Genomic DNA, 19,814 nt, shown 5'->3' on the forward strand with positions numbered 1-19,814 from the left:
AAACGCCCCCTGGTGTTTGAATTGAGATTAACACCTGCAGGTCGCTGACCAAGGTGCTGAGTTTCAGGTGAACACTGACTATGAATTGGACATTTGTGGGTTTGCAATGTTTAAGAAAGTAGTTGCGCTTCCGTATGCTTAGTGATTCTGTTTAGGAAGTGTATTTGCGTATTTATTAAATGCATGTATGTGTCTATCAATCTATTTGTCTTTCTGCGGTACAGACATGGATGTCTAAAAATGATCTTATTTTCCGGTCCACGGCGTTACCTTAGCACGGTTCCATCTCTTGCTGTTCCTTTCGAGGGCAGTCTTTTGGTTCCTGCCTCAAATGCCAGCGATCTGGCGGTGATTTCCGACCCTGCTTTGACTTTTGAGGACCATTTACGTTCAATTACTAAGATTTATTTTTGTCACTATAGAGACATACAGCTGCTGTGTCCTATGCTGTCCCATGCTGATGCTGAGACTGATCCACGCTTTTTTGACCTCTAAGGCTGATTATTGAGATTCCTTTTTTTGCTGGTCTCCCTGATGTCCCATTCAATAGGTTGCAACTAATACAGAATTGGTATGGCATTTGGGTAATGCCGTTCAACTCTCGTTTAACTGTACAAATACTAAATAAACCAACCGTTGAAACATGAATATTTTAGCATGTACACACTTTAGTTTATTTATTAGTGTGTTTTTGTGCGTCAAAAACATATCTTCAAACAACTGAAGGGCAGCAGCGTGGAGTAGTGGTTAGGGCTCTGGACTCTTGACCAGAGGGTCGTGGGTTCAATCCCAGGTGGCGGACACCGCTGCTGTACCCTTGAGCAACGTACTTTACCTAGATAACTCCAGTAAAAACCCATCTGTATAAATGGGTAATTGTATGTGGAAAAAAAAACTGTATGTGAAAAATGAGATGTTATCTTGTAACAATTGTAAGTTGCCTTGGATAAGGGTGTCTGCTAAGAAATAAATAGCGGTGAAATATGTATAGAAGCTTTGGTGGTTCGTTCTTTAACATTTGGGTGTGTAAAAATATTTTTTTTTTCATTTTGGAAGACATGTTTGTTGTTAGGGAACTGCGTACTTAAATTTAACTGGCTGTTCTGTTATATATATATATATATATATATATATATATATATATATATATATATATATATATATATATACACACACACACACAATACCACAAGGGGACACAAGTTCCTAATTCTAACTAATCCATTATTCCTTTTAAGAGTTGGAGCTGTTCGGGACTAATGCTTGAGGCTAATTAAATAACCATTTAAATACTAATTTGGCTTCAATTAAAATGACCTACAACCCAAACCCCCCAAAACATTACATTTCCCCTATTTTAGAGTGGTATTTACTAATTTGTGTAAACTGTATTTGAAGTACTGCATTGTGACATTAAACAATCAACAACTAGGATTGAGTTAAAATGCTTTATTTCTGTCACTTAAAAGCTACTGCATGTTAGTTTACAACAATGAAGCGTCATTGGATTTTGCACATGACGTCTCCTGATGCTTTTCTCGTGGTTACGCGGTGGGTAATGAACCACAGTGACGTCAATTGTTTAGTGGTACTGCTTGCTCAGGGCGGAGATGATGACAGCAATCATCTTCTGCCATGCAGCATGGACATCTGGGGTATAGGCAGTGCCAAAAGTGGCAGCCAGAACAATGGACAGGCAATCACCAAAGTGCTGGAGAAAAAGAGAAGAGCGCGTTTTTAATCTTCAAAAAGTGCCAACACACAGGTCTTTCCCCCCCAGTGCAAAAGTTTGAATCCAGGATAAAAATCAGTTTTCAGAAATTAGTGGTGTAAGGCTAATGACCTTAATTTATGTTGTCACAAAGGGAACAATACAATTGTTCTGCTTTTTTATTTATAGCTTAGTAAAATATACTTATTTCTGTAGATAACATACAAAGCATTGCTTATTGCACACCTTTCACGACATCTAACTAGCAAAGTACTATGGTAATCAAAAACGTATGGACTTTTGAATTTCGACCCAACTGATCCTTAATCGATGTTCTGGGCAACATTATTACTTTTAATTGGAGTATTTTCACACACATACATACATACATATATATATATAATTACCATAGTGACCTACCTTGAAGTTATCGGGGTCCACGTGGAGTGTCTCAGAGTGGAACTTACTCAGCTTGGTAAAAGCGTGACTCAAGTCATCCATGTGAGCGATAGCGTCACCGACAGATTTAAGCACCGTCTTGCCGTGAGCGTGGACTTTGGCGTTTCCAGCAATGGCGGCGGCGTTGGAGATGTTGCCAAAGCTAGCAAAATACCTTTGGGTCCAAGGGTACACAACCAAAAGCCTGACGAAGGATGTTAGAGAAAAAACAGCACGATTACTAATTACAAATCCATACACCCGCAGAAACAAATGTGCATCGACAAGTTAATAGTTACATTTTCAGTTTAAATGATTTAATTCGATATATTTACTTGATTATAAATGAAACAGAACCATACCGTTTTGCTATAACGTTACAGTGTGTATAAAATACAAATTTATAACATATTCTATCACATCCTACCATAACCTATCCTCATACATTTGAAATAATATGCACTATCTATAGCCTACCTGACTAAGGCCTGGGCGCCAACTTCCTCAACGTTGACCTTCGCCCATAAGGTTGTAATGGCATGGCGTTCTTGGTCTGTCCAGTGAACCATTGTGGTTGTTTTGTTTTCTTTGGATGATGCGCAATAAGCTCTCCACAAAGAATTCCGTACCGACCCACTCTTTTGACCTGGCTTTTATGGACCACTGAAACCCCCACCCAACATTGAACCTGGCGCTGACTGGCTGATCTTTCACAAGAGGTGTGGCCTTGGCATTCGATGCCTTGACGTGCTTATCTTATTGTGGCAAATGCCTTTACATATAACAGGTATTACAAAAATATACTATATAAATGTATAACTATATATATATATATATATATATATATATATATATATATATATATATATATATATATATATATATATATATATATATATACATATATATATATATCTCCCCACACCTTTTATTTTATTAGATGTAACATAAATAATGTCACCCCATATTCAAAAACTTTAAAGGAAGAAATGAGCTAATACTAGGACAGAATAGTGTTGCTTGCTCCTTTCTTTCTTTCTTTCTTTCTTTCTTTCTTTCTTTCTTTCTTTCTTTCTTTCTTTCTTTCTTTCTTCATTTCTTTTTCTTTTAGAACACACACACACACACACACACACACACACACACACACACACACACACACACACATACACACACACATTGTATCTATTGTATAAATGTTTTTTTCATACCCAAAGTAAAACATGTATATCTAGTCTTATTTGTTCTCTTAGTACTATTGGAGTTTGTTTGAACTGATGGCCATGTTAATAAAACTGGGCAGCAGTGTGGAGTAGTGGTTAGGGCTCTGGACTCTTGACCGGAGGGTCATGGGTTTAATCCCAGGTGGGGGACACTGCTGCTGTACCCTTGAGCAAGGTACTTTACCTAGATTGCTCCAGTAAAAACCCAACTGTATAAACGGGTAATTATATGTAAAAATAATGTGATATCTTGTAACAATTGTAAGTTGCCATAGATAAGGGTGTCTGTAAGTAAATAAATACTGGCTATCTTTTGGTGTAAAAACAAAACCAGTATGTTCTCCCAGCATTACTGAGAGAATTAAATTATCATGTAAAGTCGGGTTGGGGCAAGCTGTCACATAGTTTTTGGGGTTGGTTGTCACATGTAAATCCTATAGGAAGAAGTCATATTTTTTCTTTCTACTTTTTTTACACCAACATGTGGGATATGTCACCATATGATGCTTATTTAAGTTATTTACTGTTTGTTCTCTGGTTCTGTGGAGGCTGTGGTATTATTTTTAGCATGGGTCAACATTTCAAATATATATAGGTCTATATTTTTTATGTTACATAAAAAGTATAAATACAACTTTTTCTGTCATTGTACACAGTAGAAACTTTATGTTATTTAAAAAAACATTGTCTATTGTAAAACCAAGAACATACTGTGTGACACCCAACCCCACCCACTATGGGGCAGGTTGTCACAGGTGACCGGCGCATTTTCAACAGTCTAAATATCATATTTGGAATAAAATTATGCTGAAATAAAAAAAAAAACATGAATTTGTATGTGAAGAGTTATTCTTCAATATAACGAGGAAAACGCTGCAGTTTTTATGGAGCACGGTTTCTATATATGTATTGTTATTTGTATCAACACTACATAAATATTATCTTGAAGAAATTAATATTTATTTATTTTTTTACATAAAGGGTTACTAAGTGGAAATTTAATGTAGTTGTTTATCTTCGAGCCCAGGAAGGTGGAGTCATCCCCTTTATTTTTTGCCAAATGTGTTGCATTTTTTGATAATCAAGTACTTGGCATTGGATATGTCTTACTTGGTATTAATATCTTAATTCCAAATTTTAATGCTGTTTAACAGAGATAAGGTGTATCAGTAGAACTGGACTACATTTTACTTCATTTGAATTTGTTTTTGCTACCATCAGTTAGAAAGTAAAATATTAGAAATAAACAAGACCATTTGAAACCCAATATACTTAAAGTTCATTAACTAACTTAATTGCAGCAATGCAATAAATAAGAAAAATTTTAAAAAAATTATAAATATATAAACACATATACGTAATTTAGTAATTAAATATTATTATTAATTTCTTAGCAGACACCTTTATCCAGGGGGACTTACAATTGTTACAAGATATCACATTGTTTTTTACATACAATTACCAATTTATACAAATGGATTTTTACTTGAGCAATCTAGGTAAAATACCTTGCTCAAGGGTACAGCAGCAGTGTCCCCCACCTGGGACTGAACCCACGACCTTCAGGTCAAGAGTCCAGAGCCCTAACCACTAATCCACACTGCTGCCCCACGGTTCAATACGTTTATCTTCACCTTTACTGACTCCCGTACTTTTAATTATTGATTACAATTTAATGGTTCAGAACACTGAGGATTTATTTTTTCTTTTTGTTGTTGTCAGTTTTGTTTTCTAAACCCTTGCAATGTTCTTTCTGGCTTCAGATTAGAATGTTCAAATCCAAACTAAGTTTCTGTTGATTATCTGCAGTGCATAATATGGTTGATCAATCATTTTGTTAGAATTATGGACATTTCAAGGGAACGGGTTTTGGTAGGAAAATATTAGGCAGCAGTGGGTGAACCATTAGTCTGTTCTTAATCAATATCCAGTTGCTGCACATTTATTTGAACCCTTTAATATACAGGAGACATATGTGTCCCACATATTAAAATTATGTTAACTTTCTTATTTTTGCAATGAGGTGCACGAAACGGGGTTTAAAATGTATTGACAGGTTGGATCTGGTCATAAAGATTGTCCGTTTCTTTGTACAATTCGAGTCACTCTCAAATGTATTTTAAGAAAAAATCGTTTGAACACCCGTTCAATTCCTTGTGTACCTTAATAGGCTTTTAAATCGGCCAAGCCATTTTTTATTTACAAGCAGAACGTACAAACGAGATCGCAAGCGAGTAATTTTTTATTAAAGCTATAATGAAAAATAAAGTATTTTATGCTGAACACATTTTATTATTATCGTTATAAATAACTGTAATTACATTAATAAAGATGAGTCGCTTCTGATTTTAATTGAAAAAGTAAGACTTACGATTTGAAAGCCATTTAGTTGTTTCACAGAAAGAAAGAAAAAAAACTAAATTCAATCATTTTTACCGTTGACGCGTTTCTGAGTTGTGATAGCGATACACTAATGGCTTCACAGGTATCAATTGCATTCTTAAATGAGAGTAGAAAAGTCGAGGTAAAACACCGAAAATCAGAAACCCTATGACTTTAAAAACAACGTAAACCGATACCCATTTGCACCAAACACAAACTCGAATTATTAAAATCTATTAAGAACGCTTTGGTTCTTTAGTGCCAGAGTTCGAGAGAATGGCCGACTAAAACAATTAAGCCAAGTTGTTTCTTGCTAAAGGCTATTTCCTTTGTGTATAACTAGGGCAACACTGGGCATATTTAATTAATTCAATTAAAAAAGGCCATGCATGCAAGTGGTAAGAATGTATTTTTTAACACGGTAAGGGCATACAGTGTTTAATAAAAGCAATGTTTGTTGCTAAACCTTGCTTTTATCCTAACACATTGTGCATTTTATTATTATTATTATTATTATTATTATTATTATTATTATTATTTATTTATTTATTTATTTATTTATTTATTTCTTAGCATTTCTAGCATTTCTTACAATGACCCATTTATACCTCTGGTCAAGAGTCCAGAGTCCTAACCACTACTTTATTTATGTATAAAAGCTAAAAATGTTTACCATATATCCCTTTAGAGTGTAACAGATTATAAACCCAGGTTGGTATGACAGCAATAAATGCTTACACAGTCAAAATAATATATTAAATATAATCCATGAATAAAAAACGACATAACTATTTAAAGAATTAAAAGTTAAAATAAGATAATTATCAATGTAAAGTTTATATAAATGAATACATAAATTAGTATATTATTTAAAGTTTATATAAACGAACACATAAATATGGTAAATTACATTTTATTATTTATTTCTTAGCAGACGCCTTATCCAGGGCGACTTACAATTGTTACAAGATATCACATTATTTTTACATACAATTACCCATTTATACAGTTGGGTTTTTACTAGAGCAATCTAGGTAAAGTACCTTGTTCAAGTGTACAGCAGCAGTGTCCCCCTACCTGGGATTGAACCCACGACCCTCCGGTCAAGAGTCCAGAGTCCACATTTAAAGTATATTACATTTTATATTAATTAGGATTCATTAAATTAGTACTTCATCACATGTGAGACACTGTAAACTAAATCATTTAAAAGCATTTTATTAAAAGAAAACAAAACCCTATACATAAATGTGCCCCTTCTCTCTCACCCTGATATTACCTACGTCAATTATCTTTGCATTTTTAAAAAAAAAATATGCCGAAAGAAAGTTGATCATTTTAGCAACTCTGGGTGGAATCCTACTATCTCCCCCTATACCCACAATGAACTTCTGTATAAATAAAGTGTTTTGTGATGTCATCCGGTTCCTCAACAGAATTTCTTGTCCATCCATTAACAGTTTGACCTCCCTGTTAAGATGAAACGGGTTGTCCTTGAAGTTCAGTACTGGACATGGAACAAATGTACTCCATTTCTTTCTGTTTTAAAAAATGACTTATCACAAAAGACAAGTTTTCAGCATTCATTCATTATACACGTGTTTGAGATGAACACAGATTGTTGTACACATACTCTGTCATGGACACTGGTGTCAACTGTAATTTCCTTGATATTGAAAAATAACATTCAAATAAGTACAGAAGTGTACCTTGTCAATAACAAAGAAAATCAGAATCTTCTTTGACTTCTTTCTTTAAGGCAGACTCATTATGGCAATTGTTAAATTAAGAAAGACAAGTGGCATTGCAAACAAATTAGTATAAGGTGTACTTTTAAAAAGAATACATTGTGAGTGGTGTATTTATGTAATACAGTGATATTGTAACACCTCTGTGTCATCTGACTGCTTTTCTCAAACCCGACATCTTTCTGTCAAAATCTGCTTCATGTGCACGCGAAACCTCTGAGAAAATCTGAAATATTTGATATAGTCTCAGTTTTTTAACTTTAAAATCTACTACAATAGCATTCATAGGTTTTTGCAAGATTGAAAAAGCACCGTGCAATCAAAAAATGCTTCTCTCTCTCTCTCTCTCTCTCTCTCTCTCTCTCTCTTTCGTACCGTATTTTAAATGAAAAAGAAAACGAGTAAGACACAGAAATATGGAAGGTTCTTAAATGAACCATTGAAATATTTATCACAACAAAAACATATGTAAAAACCCCGAAATGAACAGTAAAGGGAAAAAAAGCTGTATTGTGTTGAATGGCAAAGAACTCTTTTTATATGAATTTAGTAGACCCGATAAACAAATATTAAAATAAACAGACGATGTTATGTGTGTAGAAAAGAAGGCCAGACTGGTTTTAATGGAAACAAATCAAGTTTTTATTTATTCCATGTTTATTGACAACAACTGAAAGATCAGTCTGGACATGGCCTGCTAAGATTCCTGTCTCTAACTCAGCTTTCGGTGTTTTAACGGTACTTCTCAGCCAGGGCGTAGGACACTTCGGCAAGGAACTTGTCACATGCAAGGTGAACCTCCGGGGTGAAGTCAGCAGGGAAGTAAAGGGCCAGGACCACAAGGATGGTGTGGGAAAGGATCTAAGATCAAAGCAGAGTTAAAGAAATCAGCCGGTGCCAGATACATAACGACAAGATACATAACGACAAGATAACATAACCTATAATGATGTTTAACAGTAAAAAAAAAAAAAATGCACTCAAACATTGACGTACCTTGAAGTTGGCAGGATCGACTCTCAGGGTGTGGGCGTGCTTAGTGCTCAGTGCGGACAAAGCCCCAGTTATATCATCTATGTGGTTGACTGCGTCGGTGAGGGCGTCAATGATCTTCTTGCCATGAACGTGCACTTGACCAGATTTCACACTCAAATCACTATAGTGGGAGAAGTATGTCTTGGTATTAGGGAAGGCCTCGAGCATCCTGTCAAATAAAAAAACAATACATTTGTTAATATAATTAGCAAGTTATTGAAAACTATTCGTTATTAATTTCACTGACATGTCGCATTATGGGCAACAAATTAATTACCTTGCCAGAGCCTGGGCGCCGAGTTCTTCCGCCTTGCCGCTTGCCTTGGACCAAATGGACCTCACGTGGGTTTTGTCTGCATCTGTGAGCGGCATCTTTGTAGTTTCTTTTCCAGCTGTTATAACGATGCTTGGAATAGAACCTGGTGACAATTCGAGCTGCGAGGATCCTTTATATTGACGAGGCCGCAGACACTCCCCGTGACAATCACATTCAAACTCGTATTTGATTGGTTACAGGAGTGCCCACGAGCAACAGTGGTAACCCACTTCGCGTGCCAGATTCCTGTTCTACAAAAGATAAGCATATGTGCACCAACACATTTTTTTTTCTTCACAATTTACAACCGCAACCGAATTCTGCACAGTCTTATCATTATTGTGAAATACAGCACTTCATATATGTTTTAAATTATGTATATAAGTAATATGCAATAAATAATAATCAATAAATGAAAATGGCCTTACCTTATTCAAAACATAAAAGAACCACGAATTATGCAAAGTATACTTTTTTGTTCATTCTCTATAAATAATTACTCTAAATAAAAACGAAATAAAAGAGTGTTCTTCCATGTCAATTAATGATTGACCTTGGCGTACTTCTAAGAGCCATAAAAATGTAGGGGGTTCAAATGCTTCATATTTCTAGCCCCTTTTCACAGTGTACACTGACATCTCAAAAATAACCCCCATTTTCTGGTGAATACATTAAATGATCACGTCACAATAAAAGCAAACCAGCAAGAGGACAACGTTACTGTGTGACTTTAATTGCATCCACTCTATACAAATAAAGGTGCCTGGTGGTATAGATTTGGAACCCCGGGGTTCTTTTGGGGTCTTTTGGAATTTCAATGATTCTTTATGTTTTTTTTTTCTTTCACTGTTATTTTACAACATGTTGTGCATGCTACATACTGAAATTAACTTTTGAAGTGACATACAAAATCTAACCGTGTTTATAGCGTAGCATTCTGTGTCAACATTGAACATTCTCTGTCCCAAATAGCATCAGGAATGAGAAAAAAAAATGCAATAATTGGACCAGTTGAACGAGATAGCGTTCTTATTCTTAAAATATATTATACAAAATATGCAATGCAATTATTTTTAAAGCACGCCACTGGTTTATAACAAACTCGACAATGTCGTTCCACTGAGTCTCATTTTATAGGTATAACGTTAGGGGCGTCGTTTTCACTGAAACTTTTGTGAGTGGGTAAATGCTTTAACGCTATCCAAATTGCTCTATTACCAGCTTTCGATATCCTAGTTAAGTAAACATTTCATAGTTACATATTACTTCTACATTAAACAAATAGCGGTACAGCATACCTTTTTAAAAATCGTTTTACAGTAGCAGCTAGGGACCTTATGCTACTCTCAGATCATTGAAAAAAAATGTCATGCTTGGGATTTACAAAAAGAGACAGGGGTAAGAATGCAGTTTAAGTGTTTTAAAGCAGTGACTCCCAATCCTGGTCCTGGGGACCCCCATGTGTCTGCTGGTTTTCATTCCAAATGAGCTCTCAATTACTCAACTAAATTGAACTGAGAATTTGCTTAATTAGACATTTTTACTGGTTTTCAGCTCTAAAAAGTTGCAGAGTTCAAGCTAGGTATAACATTTTATAACTTGAACTCTGCAACTGTTTAAGAGCTGAAAAACAATTAGAAAGGTCTAATTGAGCAAATTATTAGTTTGATTAAGGGTTTAGTATTGAGAGCTCAGTTGGAATGAAAATCAGGCGACACAGGGGGTCCCCAGGACCGGGTTCTACAGCGTCCATTCGAACGCATCTCACCAAATTTGATACATACACCTCGAGTTAAGTTTGATATATTTCACCTGCTTTATAAAATATAAACCAATGAACATAAACTGCTAAATAAGCACCACATTCCTGTGAATGTTGAAAGAAGTAATGTGTAGCAAAGTTTAAAATAACATGTTTACACGGATAATCACAAATACATACAAATAACAAGGAGTAGAGTCTCGATTTCATCTTGGCAAATTTGTCAACACCAGCCTCTACTTGTAAATCTAATGTTTTTGCATGTCGGGTTAGCTGGCAATAACCAAAATATCGCTCAATCTCATCGCCAGTAGCGTACACGCAAGTATGTTTTGACCCTTTTCATGCACGAAAATAACCTCTAATTTGCCGAACTAATACCAACATACGGTGAAAATATGTTAGAAAAATAAACCAGTACCAGCACGTCTTACCAGTCCCAGCAGTGTCCAGTCTTACCATTTCATTAACTTCAGTAGCAGTGAACCAAACACATGTCTCTCAATGAAGGTATAAATCCATCTACTTATTCATATTTATAAGTTATATTCTACTTGTCCTTTTAATAGCACACATTTCTGACAATGTGAATAGGTTCATTTTAGGTTGGTGTGGTTTTCCTGGGAGACTATTTGTTTTAAAAAAATATGGGTCATGAAATTTCAAACATCATCCAAGGTGGGTGACTGGCTGAAGGGTTAGGGACTTATATTGCTTTGTAGTTTGCATTAATAGTCTCCAGGCTGGAGAAGACGATAACTTTCACCTTCATAACATAACATATATATATAGAGAGAGGATTGAATGGGATTTTTGCCTCGGTAAAAATGTATTCCTAGCTACTCCACTGCTAACAAATGTTTTCATGTAGTCCTTGTGTACAATATAATAGTGGTGAGCTATTATAAACATTACTCGCTACATACTATACATACTACTTCTGTACCTGATGAAGACACGGTTGCTGTCGAAACGCGTTTATTTTCAGCAATGTTTTAATAATAAAGACAATAACGTTTTATTCGAAATTAAATATGGAGTGGATCACTTTCTTTAATTATAAGATGTCCATATACAAATAAGTACGGCTGTTTGACAAGAGTTTGAAAATTATACTAAAAAATGTTGTCGTAGCGGAGACACCTGATACTGCATTTCATTTCCTTATGGATAGCACCTCAATTTAAAGAACGTGTATTCAATTAGCTAGCTGTGCACGAATGACATTTGAAACATACAGTATTGTTTTTAATGACGAAAAATGTCTAGATGAATTACATTTGAAACGTCACATGTGCTACACAATTTAAAAAATAATACTAATTAATAAGATATATATCTTCCCATATAAATAAATAACCATAAAATGTTAAAGTCGACTTAGCTTTTAGTTTTATGCAGTTAGCTAACGAGTTGTATGCTTTAAAATGTGCTTTAAAACGTGTTACAGTGTTGATAACAGTGCCATAACTTTGAAGAAGAAGAAAAAAACATATATGCATTATAACATTGATACATACATAGGAAACGTAACATATTACCATTGTGCACACAATGACTGAAGGGGATATAATCTCCTGTTAATTTATGTTTATTACAGCTGCTACTTTTTAGAAAAAAAAAAGAAATAACTGTCTGCAATTAGGAGAAGTATAAAGAAGATTAGTGAATAGTGAATCGACACATAGGTCTATTTGGTGTAAAACTTAATATGATCTTTCGGTCTGACACCGTTTCTTATTACTATACTGCTGCACAAGGACGTGTTTGTATTGGATTGTAAAGAATAATTCGTTATCATACCCCTCCCTCGGCAGGCGATACTATGTATGTGCATGTAGCGTGTACAGCTTGGTCAACGCCTCTTGATTCAAGTTTTATTATTTGTAGTTGATAGTAAATATATACAGCAACATACAAATTAATAAAACACGTCTAAACAACGCCTGCCCGGTCTGAATTGCAATGTAAAATCAGAATCAGATATTAAGGACTGGTGTGGGCAACTTCGATACTCAGGGCAATTCTATAGATTTAGGTACTGTGGTAGAATCCTAAGATCCATTAGGGAACCCAGGGACATCCTGAAGTTCAGGTCTGTTCCAGCCATGTCTGTATTTAGTAAATCGAACCAAGTAAACAGCTGATTAGGTGCCAAAGCAGACCTACATAAACATGTTATTTTATCCATTACACATTTAGTTGAATGGCCTTGATCAGAGTTTACCCACAACAAAGCGGTGAATGCAGTGGGTCCACACTGGTAACAGACACATCGCACTTAAAATGAGTGTTGTGTGTGTTTTGCAGCAAGCAACAATCTGAAGGGATTTACTCAAGCCATTATACCAGTTATAAACTGCTTCGCAGAAATGCGAATAACATCTCCATACAGCAAGAACTACCTGAGACAACTTACTAGACAGTCGATCAAGACCTAGTTTAATAAGCTTATGTGTGCAGATAGACGAAATGCCATATTTAAGCATTATAGTTGGGCCTTACGCGTCTATTACTGAACTCATTCAAAAGCAATAACTGCAAATGTTAAGTAATCCCTTTCCTAAAATGTCCAGTTCCTAAAAAGACTTACACATATCTCGTCAACCGCGAGGGAGCTGTTCCCTTGCAATGGTTCTGAATTGTTCATAAATGTAGTAACTCGTTTTAACCATTTGGTGGAGACAAATGATATTCAATATGCCTGTTGGCTGCTTAATGTTTAATGCAATGAGAAGTATCATCTTGGTGCGGTAAAACACAACTAAAACATGGGGGTCGTTTCTATATGCACTTACGCTATCGTATCGGGCAAGTACGATGTCGGGAGCAGAATATACGATAGAAGTAGCGTTTCTATAAAACGTCGCACACTCTACCTGATCGTATTACTTGTCGTATTCTATCGATACCAACTTACTTGGTGTATAAGTATGACAGGTAGATTTCGCTGTCATTTCACCTTTTTTTAACCTTCGGAAATATGCTGCTCTAATATATGCAGTGTGTTTAATGCATAAACAGAAATATTTACCACAGAGCATCGGCTTATAGGGATTTTAACAGAAGACGTGTGCCCGGCATTTTTGACGTGGTTTCGGATGAAGACATTATTGCCAAGTGCCGTTTGAAAAGGGTGGATATCTACAGCCTATATTTTTGAATTGCTGGTTCTTTTTTTAATCCAACATTTGATCTTGTGATGCAGTGTAAGCCTACATACACACATATTATACAGGACAAACATACAGAAATCAGCTTGTCTATCACAATATTTGAAACAGAAACACCAAACACAATCATTACATACTTAACATGAATGCATATTAATCATGGATTAGCGATATCCTCTACGGGCTGCCTTCTGCTGGGGTTTGTGATGTGATATCACAACCCCCAAAACACCCTGAGTGACAGACGTCACGAATCACCCTCTCTTCGTCAGCAGGTCAAACTGCTAGAGTCTTTTTTTTTGTTTGTTGCCAAAACCATGTTATACCACTTCCTTCACTATCAGAACTCATTCTGTTACCAATTTCGGTTGTTCAGTTTTGAAAATAACAAATCCTTTCGGCTTCGGGAGCCTATAAAAGCTAGCCCTGCTGAAATGCTTTCTATTTAACTAATGTTTCGTCGTCTCCGAACACACCCAACAATTTCACTTGTTAATTATGTTTTTTTTAATATGTATGTGACTTCACATGTGTTCTGATAGACTGTTACATAATTAGTCGAGGCAACGCAATGCCGTGTTTATGGTGCAGTCCCAAACGTTTCATTTACATGGAATACATTCAATAAAAATTGAAAATGGGGTAGTACAACATTTAAAACTGTACTTTATATATGTTACATGATTAACGATTACGCAAACGTTGGTTTTTAGACCATTAAAAAAACATTTTATCCTTGTGCTGCGTGATTCATGAATTTTCAATTTTCAAGACTACATTTGGGGGCTGATTCGTGAAAGTGATTTACAGTATAATCGTAAATCTCGAAAAACTACTTACTTCTAAATCTTTTGTAGTCATTTTTGTATTACTTTAGTATAAATACATGTTAATTTGGATTCATATGTTGTTTTTTTCTGACTTTATGTGAACGAAAAGACACAAATTCGCCCGTTTTCTCATTGGAAATAGGTAAATTTCAAAATATCACTGTTCTGGCCACAAAAGCAAAGTTTGTGGGGAATAATAGCCATTTTCTATACTTTTGAGCCATAAGCAATTAGGAAATAACACTTACTACCCAGGAACCAAAAAAAAATAATAATAATAATTGTTACACGGTGTAACCTATCGAGTTGGTAGGTGATAAGTGGTCTAAAGACCGGTCCTATATTTGAACTTACGATCTCGCAATATAGAAACGACCCCCGGGCGCTCAGTGATGTAGTCTCCCGTTGTTTGTGTTAACCTATTTCACAATTATAATATTTACAGCGTTCATAAACTATACGCTATCAATACCTGGCTGATTATCGAATCGCCTTGTAAAAATTATCATAGTTATCGATTGAAAAAAAAAAAACACGGGGAAACATACATTATCAGTTTTGTATCCTATGATAATATAAGCGCTTTTTTGTGGACTAAAATATCTGGTTGCAAAAGGGTTACCTGATTGTTAACCTGTGTTCTGCGATGCGAATTGCGGAAAAACAATGTTGACAATAGTTGATATGTAGTATTGTTATTATGATATTACTAATGACAAAACAAAGCTCAACATAGCATTTGCATTTTTTTTTTCAAAAATAAAAAGCAGGCACGAACATTTAAAGCGATGGCAATAAAAAAAATGCCTGGGCGGGGGAGCTTATCTGTATTTCTCTGATGTAACAGTAGAGACTGTGACTAGGAACTTGTCCGGGCGGCGTGGGCTTCTGAATTCTGAAGGGTTTAAGTTAGTCAGGGTCACCGGGATAGGATGAAACAGCAGCTGTGAAAAATAATATAAAGATACAATAGAGCTTCAATAAAATACTACAATAATATAGTTTTTTTTTTATCAGACTTAAATATGGTAACATCTATTTGTTTAAAATGACTAAATAGTTTTGACAGTGCTATGATAATGACAAATTACATATAACCATTTCATCCGTTTTCAATATCTATGCAGTAGCTTTAAGATTAAATACTTATTTTTATCGTCCATATAAAGCAGAAAGGTTAGCAATTTGAGTTACACCGATCCTTTTGCGAGACAACCTGAAGAAAAAGTCTGCGCCCATTTCTTCTGCTTGGGAGCCATGCTGTCCCAGATACGACCAATGAGGTTTTTTTCTACTTGACTGAGCTTGGCAGTTGTCTGCTTCATTTTCCAAACACGACATTTACAAGGGGCCCTTGATTTAAAGGCGCGATAAGAATCGGTTTTCGGCAAAGCTCCAGTCCTATCGGTCACTTTACTGTTATAATATTGTCAGCTCTGAGACGGCCCCTTTCATCACGAACTCTCAGCTTTTGCATTTATTTATTTGTCTTGTTTAACTATACTGTAGCCTATATTTTAACCCCAACAACAACGCATATACATATACATATACATATACATATACATATACATGTGTTTGTGTGTGTGTGTGTGTTTGTGTGTTTGTGTGTGTGTGTGTGTGTTTGTGTGTGTGTGTGTGTGTGTGTGTGTGTGTGTGTGTGTGTGTGTGTATGTGTGTGTGTGTGTTTGTTTAGTTGTACTGCCTCGAGTTGCTGTAGCCTACAATCCCTGCTACATACTGGTGGCTGCCAACAGTGTCAATATATCTCTGGCTCAGGCAGCAAACATATATTGGCAGTTTGCCTTAAAAGAAAGATAACTCTCTCTCATGAAATGCAGTCAAATCAGAAATATTCAGCTACAGTGGTTTTCTTGATGAGTTCTCATTTAATTGTTTTATTTAACCCGGTTTCCGGACCCATTGAGTTATTCATCCTATTTCAGATTAGATTACTTCTTGTAGTTGCGTTCGCAGGATCATGTTAACATTGGCTACGGTTTGTGTTTAACATTTAATATTGCTGGACACCCTTGTAAACGTGATTCATTAATCTCAATTGTGAGTAGGGCTAAATATTGTAACAGGTAAACATTACATCATTCTCAACATTATTAGCACAAAACATTACATGACATTTGTCTTACCATTTCTATTACTACTACTACTACGACTACTACTACTACTACTACGACTACTACGACTACTACTACTACTACTACTAATAATAATAATAATAATAATAATAATAATAATAATAATAATAATAATAATTTGTTTGTTTTACTAAATCGTTGTACATTTACTATATATATATATATATATATATATATATATATATATATATATATATATATATATATATATATATATATATATATATATATATATGATTCCTTTTTTAAAAAGATGGCCTTACCATTACCTATAACAACCTACTGAGAATACTAAATCTAGAGTAAAGTAGTCAACTCCACACACTACAAGTATTTGCTTTTTAAGAACACCAGTTTGGGCCGTATTCAACAAAGGCTATAAAAATGGCAGCAGCCCTTTGGCTTTCACTTTTGGGGTAGAAAGTCAATGACATTTTTTACTTGCTTTAAACTTGAGGTTCAGAAACAGACATTTTTTTCATGACCAGTTCATAGTCTCCTGGAGCTCACTACACTGTATTGACAAAATGTTTAGCCAGTTGTTAACTTTACACCGGTGTTAGTTTTTCTAAAATAATTGTTAACCAAAAGCTTTAAATAGGGGTCAACTAAAGAGCTCCCCCCCCTACATGCACGCAAGTTACTTCTTGCAATGTCTGTACCATTAGCGTTGGATTCATTTTGGTGCAACTCACACTAATATTAGACCTTTCTAACTGTTTCAATATATGTAGGTGACACAAGCTTGTGTTTTACTGAATACAGATTGGTAAAGAATCATTGAAATATGTTAGATGATACAATAATAATGGTCAAGCTGATTCTTATTGTAGATTAACAACTGTAAACACTTTAGGAAAAAAATAAACTTGACCAAGACGGTACTGGAAAAGCCAGTGTGTGGACCACTGTGGATTGCCATTGCTAAATATCATTATACAGCTCTAGCATTCTTAAAAAGTAAAACCTGTCGGGTTTTCCATTACAAACACGGGAATAAAAAAAAATGACAACGTGAATTTCATTGTATTTAGTTTTTATTGAGAAAAAATCAGGGGAGTGCATGCACAACAAATAACATGTACAGACAAAACAGCATAAGGTTGTTAACTGCTATCAGTCTATTGGTGTAAGCGTTCTATCCGGGACAGCGCGCGCGCAGGCTTCCCCTTCCACGCCCCTGTAAAGATCTATCGGTATTTCTCAGACAGGACGGCGGCGACGATGGCAAGGAACTTGTCCCAAGCGAGGTGGATTTCAGGAGTGAATTCAGCGCCCAGAGTAGCAGACAGGGAAACCAACAGGGTGTGAGCCAAAAGCTGAAAAAAAAGAAGAAAATAAGTCACAACCAGAACCAACAACCATGGTCAGTTGAATTAAATACGATATACAGTAATGACTACGAAACAACATAATGTTAACCATGTAACCATTACCTTGAAGTTGACTGGATCTACTCTGAGGTTGTAAGCGTGGAGCTCGCTGAGTTTGCTCAGGCTGGCGCTCACATTGTCAATGCCGCTGACTGCTTCACCTATTGCGCCGAGGACCTTGGCACCGTGAGCCTTGATCTGGGGAGAAGAGGGGGAGAGATCCGCGAAGTGCGAAAAGTAAATCTTGGTCTGGGGAAAGACAACGATCAACCTACAGGAGAAAAAGAAAAGAAAACCTTGAACATGATATACGATTATTGTTTTATTTGTGTATTTTTTAAAAAATGTTTGATTAATTATTTTAGATAATTATATGTATGTAGTCCAATCAATGTATACATAAATGCAATACATTTGTCATTTAGACTCCCAATTGATTACTAGTCTATTAGTCTACTAATATTTACACCCTTGCCTCATTAATTCTGAACTTGTCATATCATGCATTCATATTATAGCAATGATAAAACAAAAGCAAGTAATGCAAGAACAAAATAAGTTTAGCCAATAGCGTTTATGCAGTAGGCCGCACTTATTTGTATATCCTTTTCCTTAAATATTTGCATGCGCATAAATAATTAAATAAATAAATATTAATTTAATTAACGAATTCATTAATCAATTAACTAAAGCAAAGTATATACCTTCCCAGAGCATCACCGCCGATCTGAGCAGCCTTGGGGGAGATCTTCGTCCAGACCTTGCCAATGAGTTCCTTATCGTGTGCGGAGAGAGACATTGTTTTTGGTGATTGTCGTTTGTGTTCAAGGTGGATGAAACAATGCCCATGCACTTTCAGCCTCGAGGGTCTCTCTTTAAAGAAAACGGGGCCCCAGAAATTTGGCATGAGTCCATTCCTATTGGCCTTTGCTTTACTCCCCACCCCAAAAAAGGAGGGCTATGTCTTATCGCTTATCTTCTATACACTATTATATGTTTGTATTTTTTTAAACAGTATTAATTTGCAATATTTAAACCCGTATACCAATACAAAAGTCTCGTTTGATTTTAAGACTGGCTAAAATAAGAACTTCGATAAACTAAAAAGTATTTGCACTGAAAATGACCCACACCAAACCATTATAAATGACATCATTGCGCAGATTAACTTATTTTTTATTACAGTACTTGTATATCAAGTCATGGTATAAAACACGTTGCAGGTGTGTCAGTGAGTTATTTAGCCAAGAAAATGTGTAGGTTTTAGTCCAACAAGGAAGCAAGAATTAAGAAAGCTTGAAGAAACTGTTTTTTTATGCAACACTTTTGAAACTTACAATGACTAAATAATAGGTTTACATTTGGTTTTTGAATTGCTTTTTGTTTTTGGAAGACATATATTATTATTATTATTATTATTATTATCATACATGTATGTGTTTAACCATCCTCTTTGACTGTACAATCGCGACTGCGTTTCACATATAATATAAGCTACAGAGACATGGGGTTGTGTGTGTGTGTGTGTGTTTTTTTAAAGATTTCTTTAATTAAAAAAAACAAAACGCGGGAACTCATTTCTGTTGTAGGTTACAACAGAAATGAAAAACAAAACACTTGGTAATGATTTACAAGCGGTAAATCATTACCAAGTGTGTGTGTGTGTT

At 35.4% G+C, this 19,814-nt stretch overlaps 3 protein-coding genes across 3 annotated transcripts; all 3 read right to left on the minus strand.

Annotated features, from left to right (window-relative positions):
• Nucleotides 1-1,434: 1,434 nt before the first annotated feature.
• Nucleotides 1,435-2,787, minus strand: LOC117418307 (hemoglobin subunit beta-2-like). Its single transcript, XM_034031230.2, has 3 exons — nt 2,627-2,787; nt 2,132-2,354; nt 1,435-1,711 (listed from the first exon to the last, which is right to left on the minus strand). Exons 1-3 carry the CDS (start codon nt 2,716-2,718, stop codon nt 1,583-1,585), a joined length of 444 nt encoding a protein of 147 aa, XP_033887121.2. The 5' UTR covers nt 2,719-2,787; the 3' UTR covers nt 1,435-1,582.
• A 5,333-nt stretch (nt 2,788-8,120) lies between these two features.
• LOC117418575 (hemoglobin subunit alpha-like) lies at nt 8,121-8,974 on the minus strand. Its single transcript, XM_034031753.3, has 3 exons — nt 8,815-8,974; nt 8,499-8,706; nt 8,121-8,363 (listed from the first exon to the last, which is right to left on the minus strand). The coding sequence occupies exons 1-3, from the start codon at nt 8,907-8,909 to the stop codon at nt 8,235-8,237; spliced, it is 432 nt and encodes a 143-aa protein (XP_033887644.2). The 5' UTR covers nt 8,910-8,974; the 3' UTR covers nt 8,121-8,234.
• Nucleotides 8,975-17,793: 8,819 nt separating this feature from the next.
• LOC117418576 (hemoglobin embryonic subunit alpha-like) lies at nt 17,794-19,009 on the minus strand. The gene is made up of 3 exons (XM_034031755.3): nt 18,852-19,009; nt 18,211-18,418; nt 17,794-18,093 (listed from the first exon to the last, which is right to left on the minus strand). The coding sequence occupies exons 1-3, from the start codon at nt 18,944-18,946 to the stop codon at nt 17,965-17,967; spliced, it is 432 nt and encodes a 143-aa protein (XP_033887646.1). The 5' UTR covers nt 18,947-19,009; the 3' UTR covers nt 17,794-17,964.
• Nucleotides 19,010-19,814: the final 805 nt, after the last annotated feature.

This window comes from Acipenser ruthenus, chromosome 13, assembly GCF_902713425.1.
Source record: "Acipenser ruthenus chromosome 13, fAciRut3.2 maternal haplotype, whole genome shotgun sequence".
In the NCBI taxonomy this organism is placed as follows: domain Eukaryota; kingdom Metazoa; phylum Chordata; class Actinopteri; order Acipenseriformes; family Acipenseridae; genus Acipenser; species Acipenser ruthenus.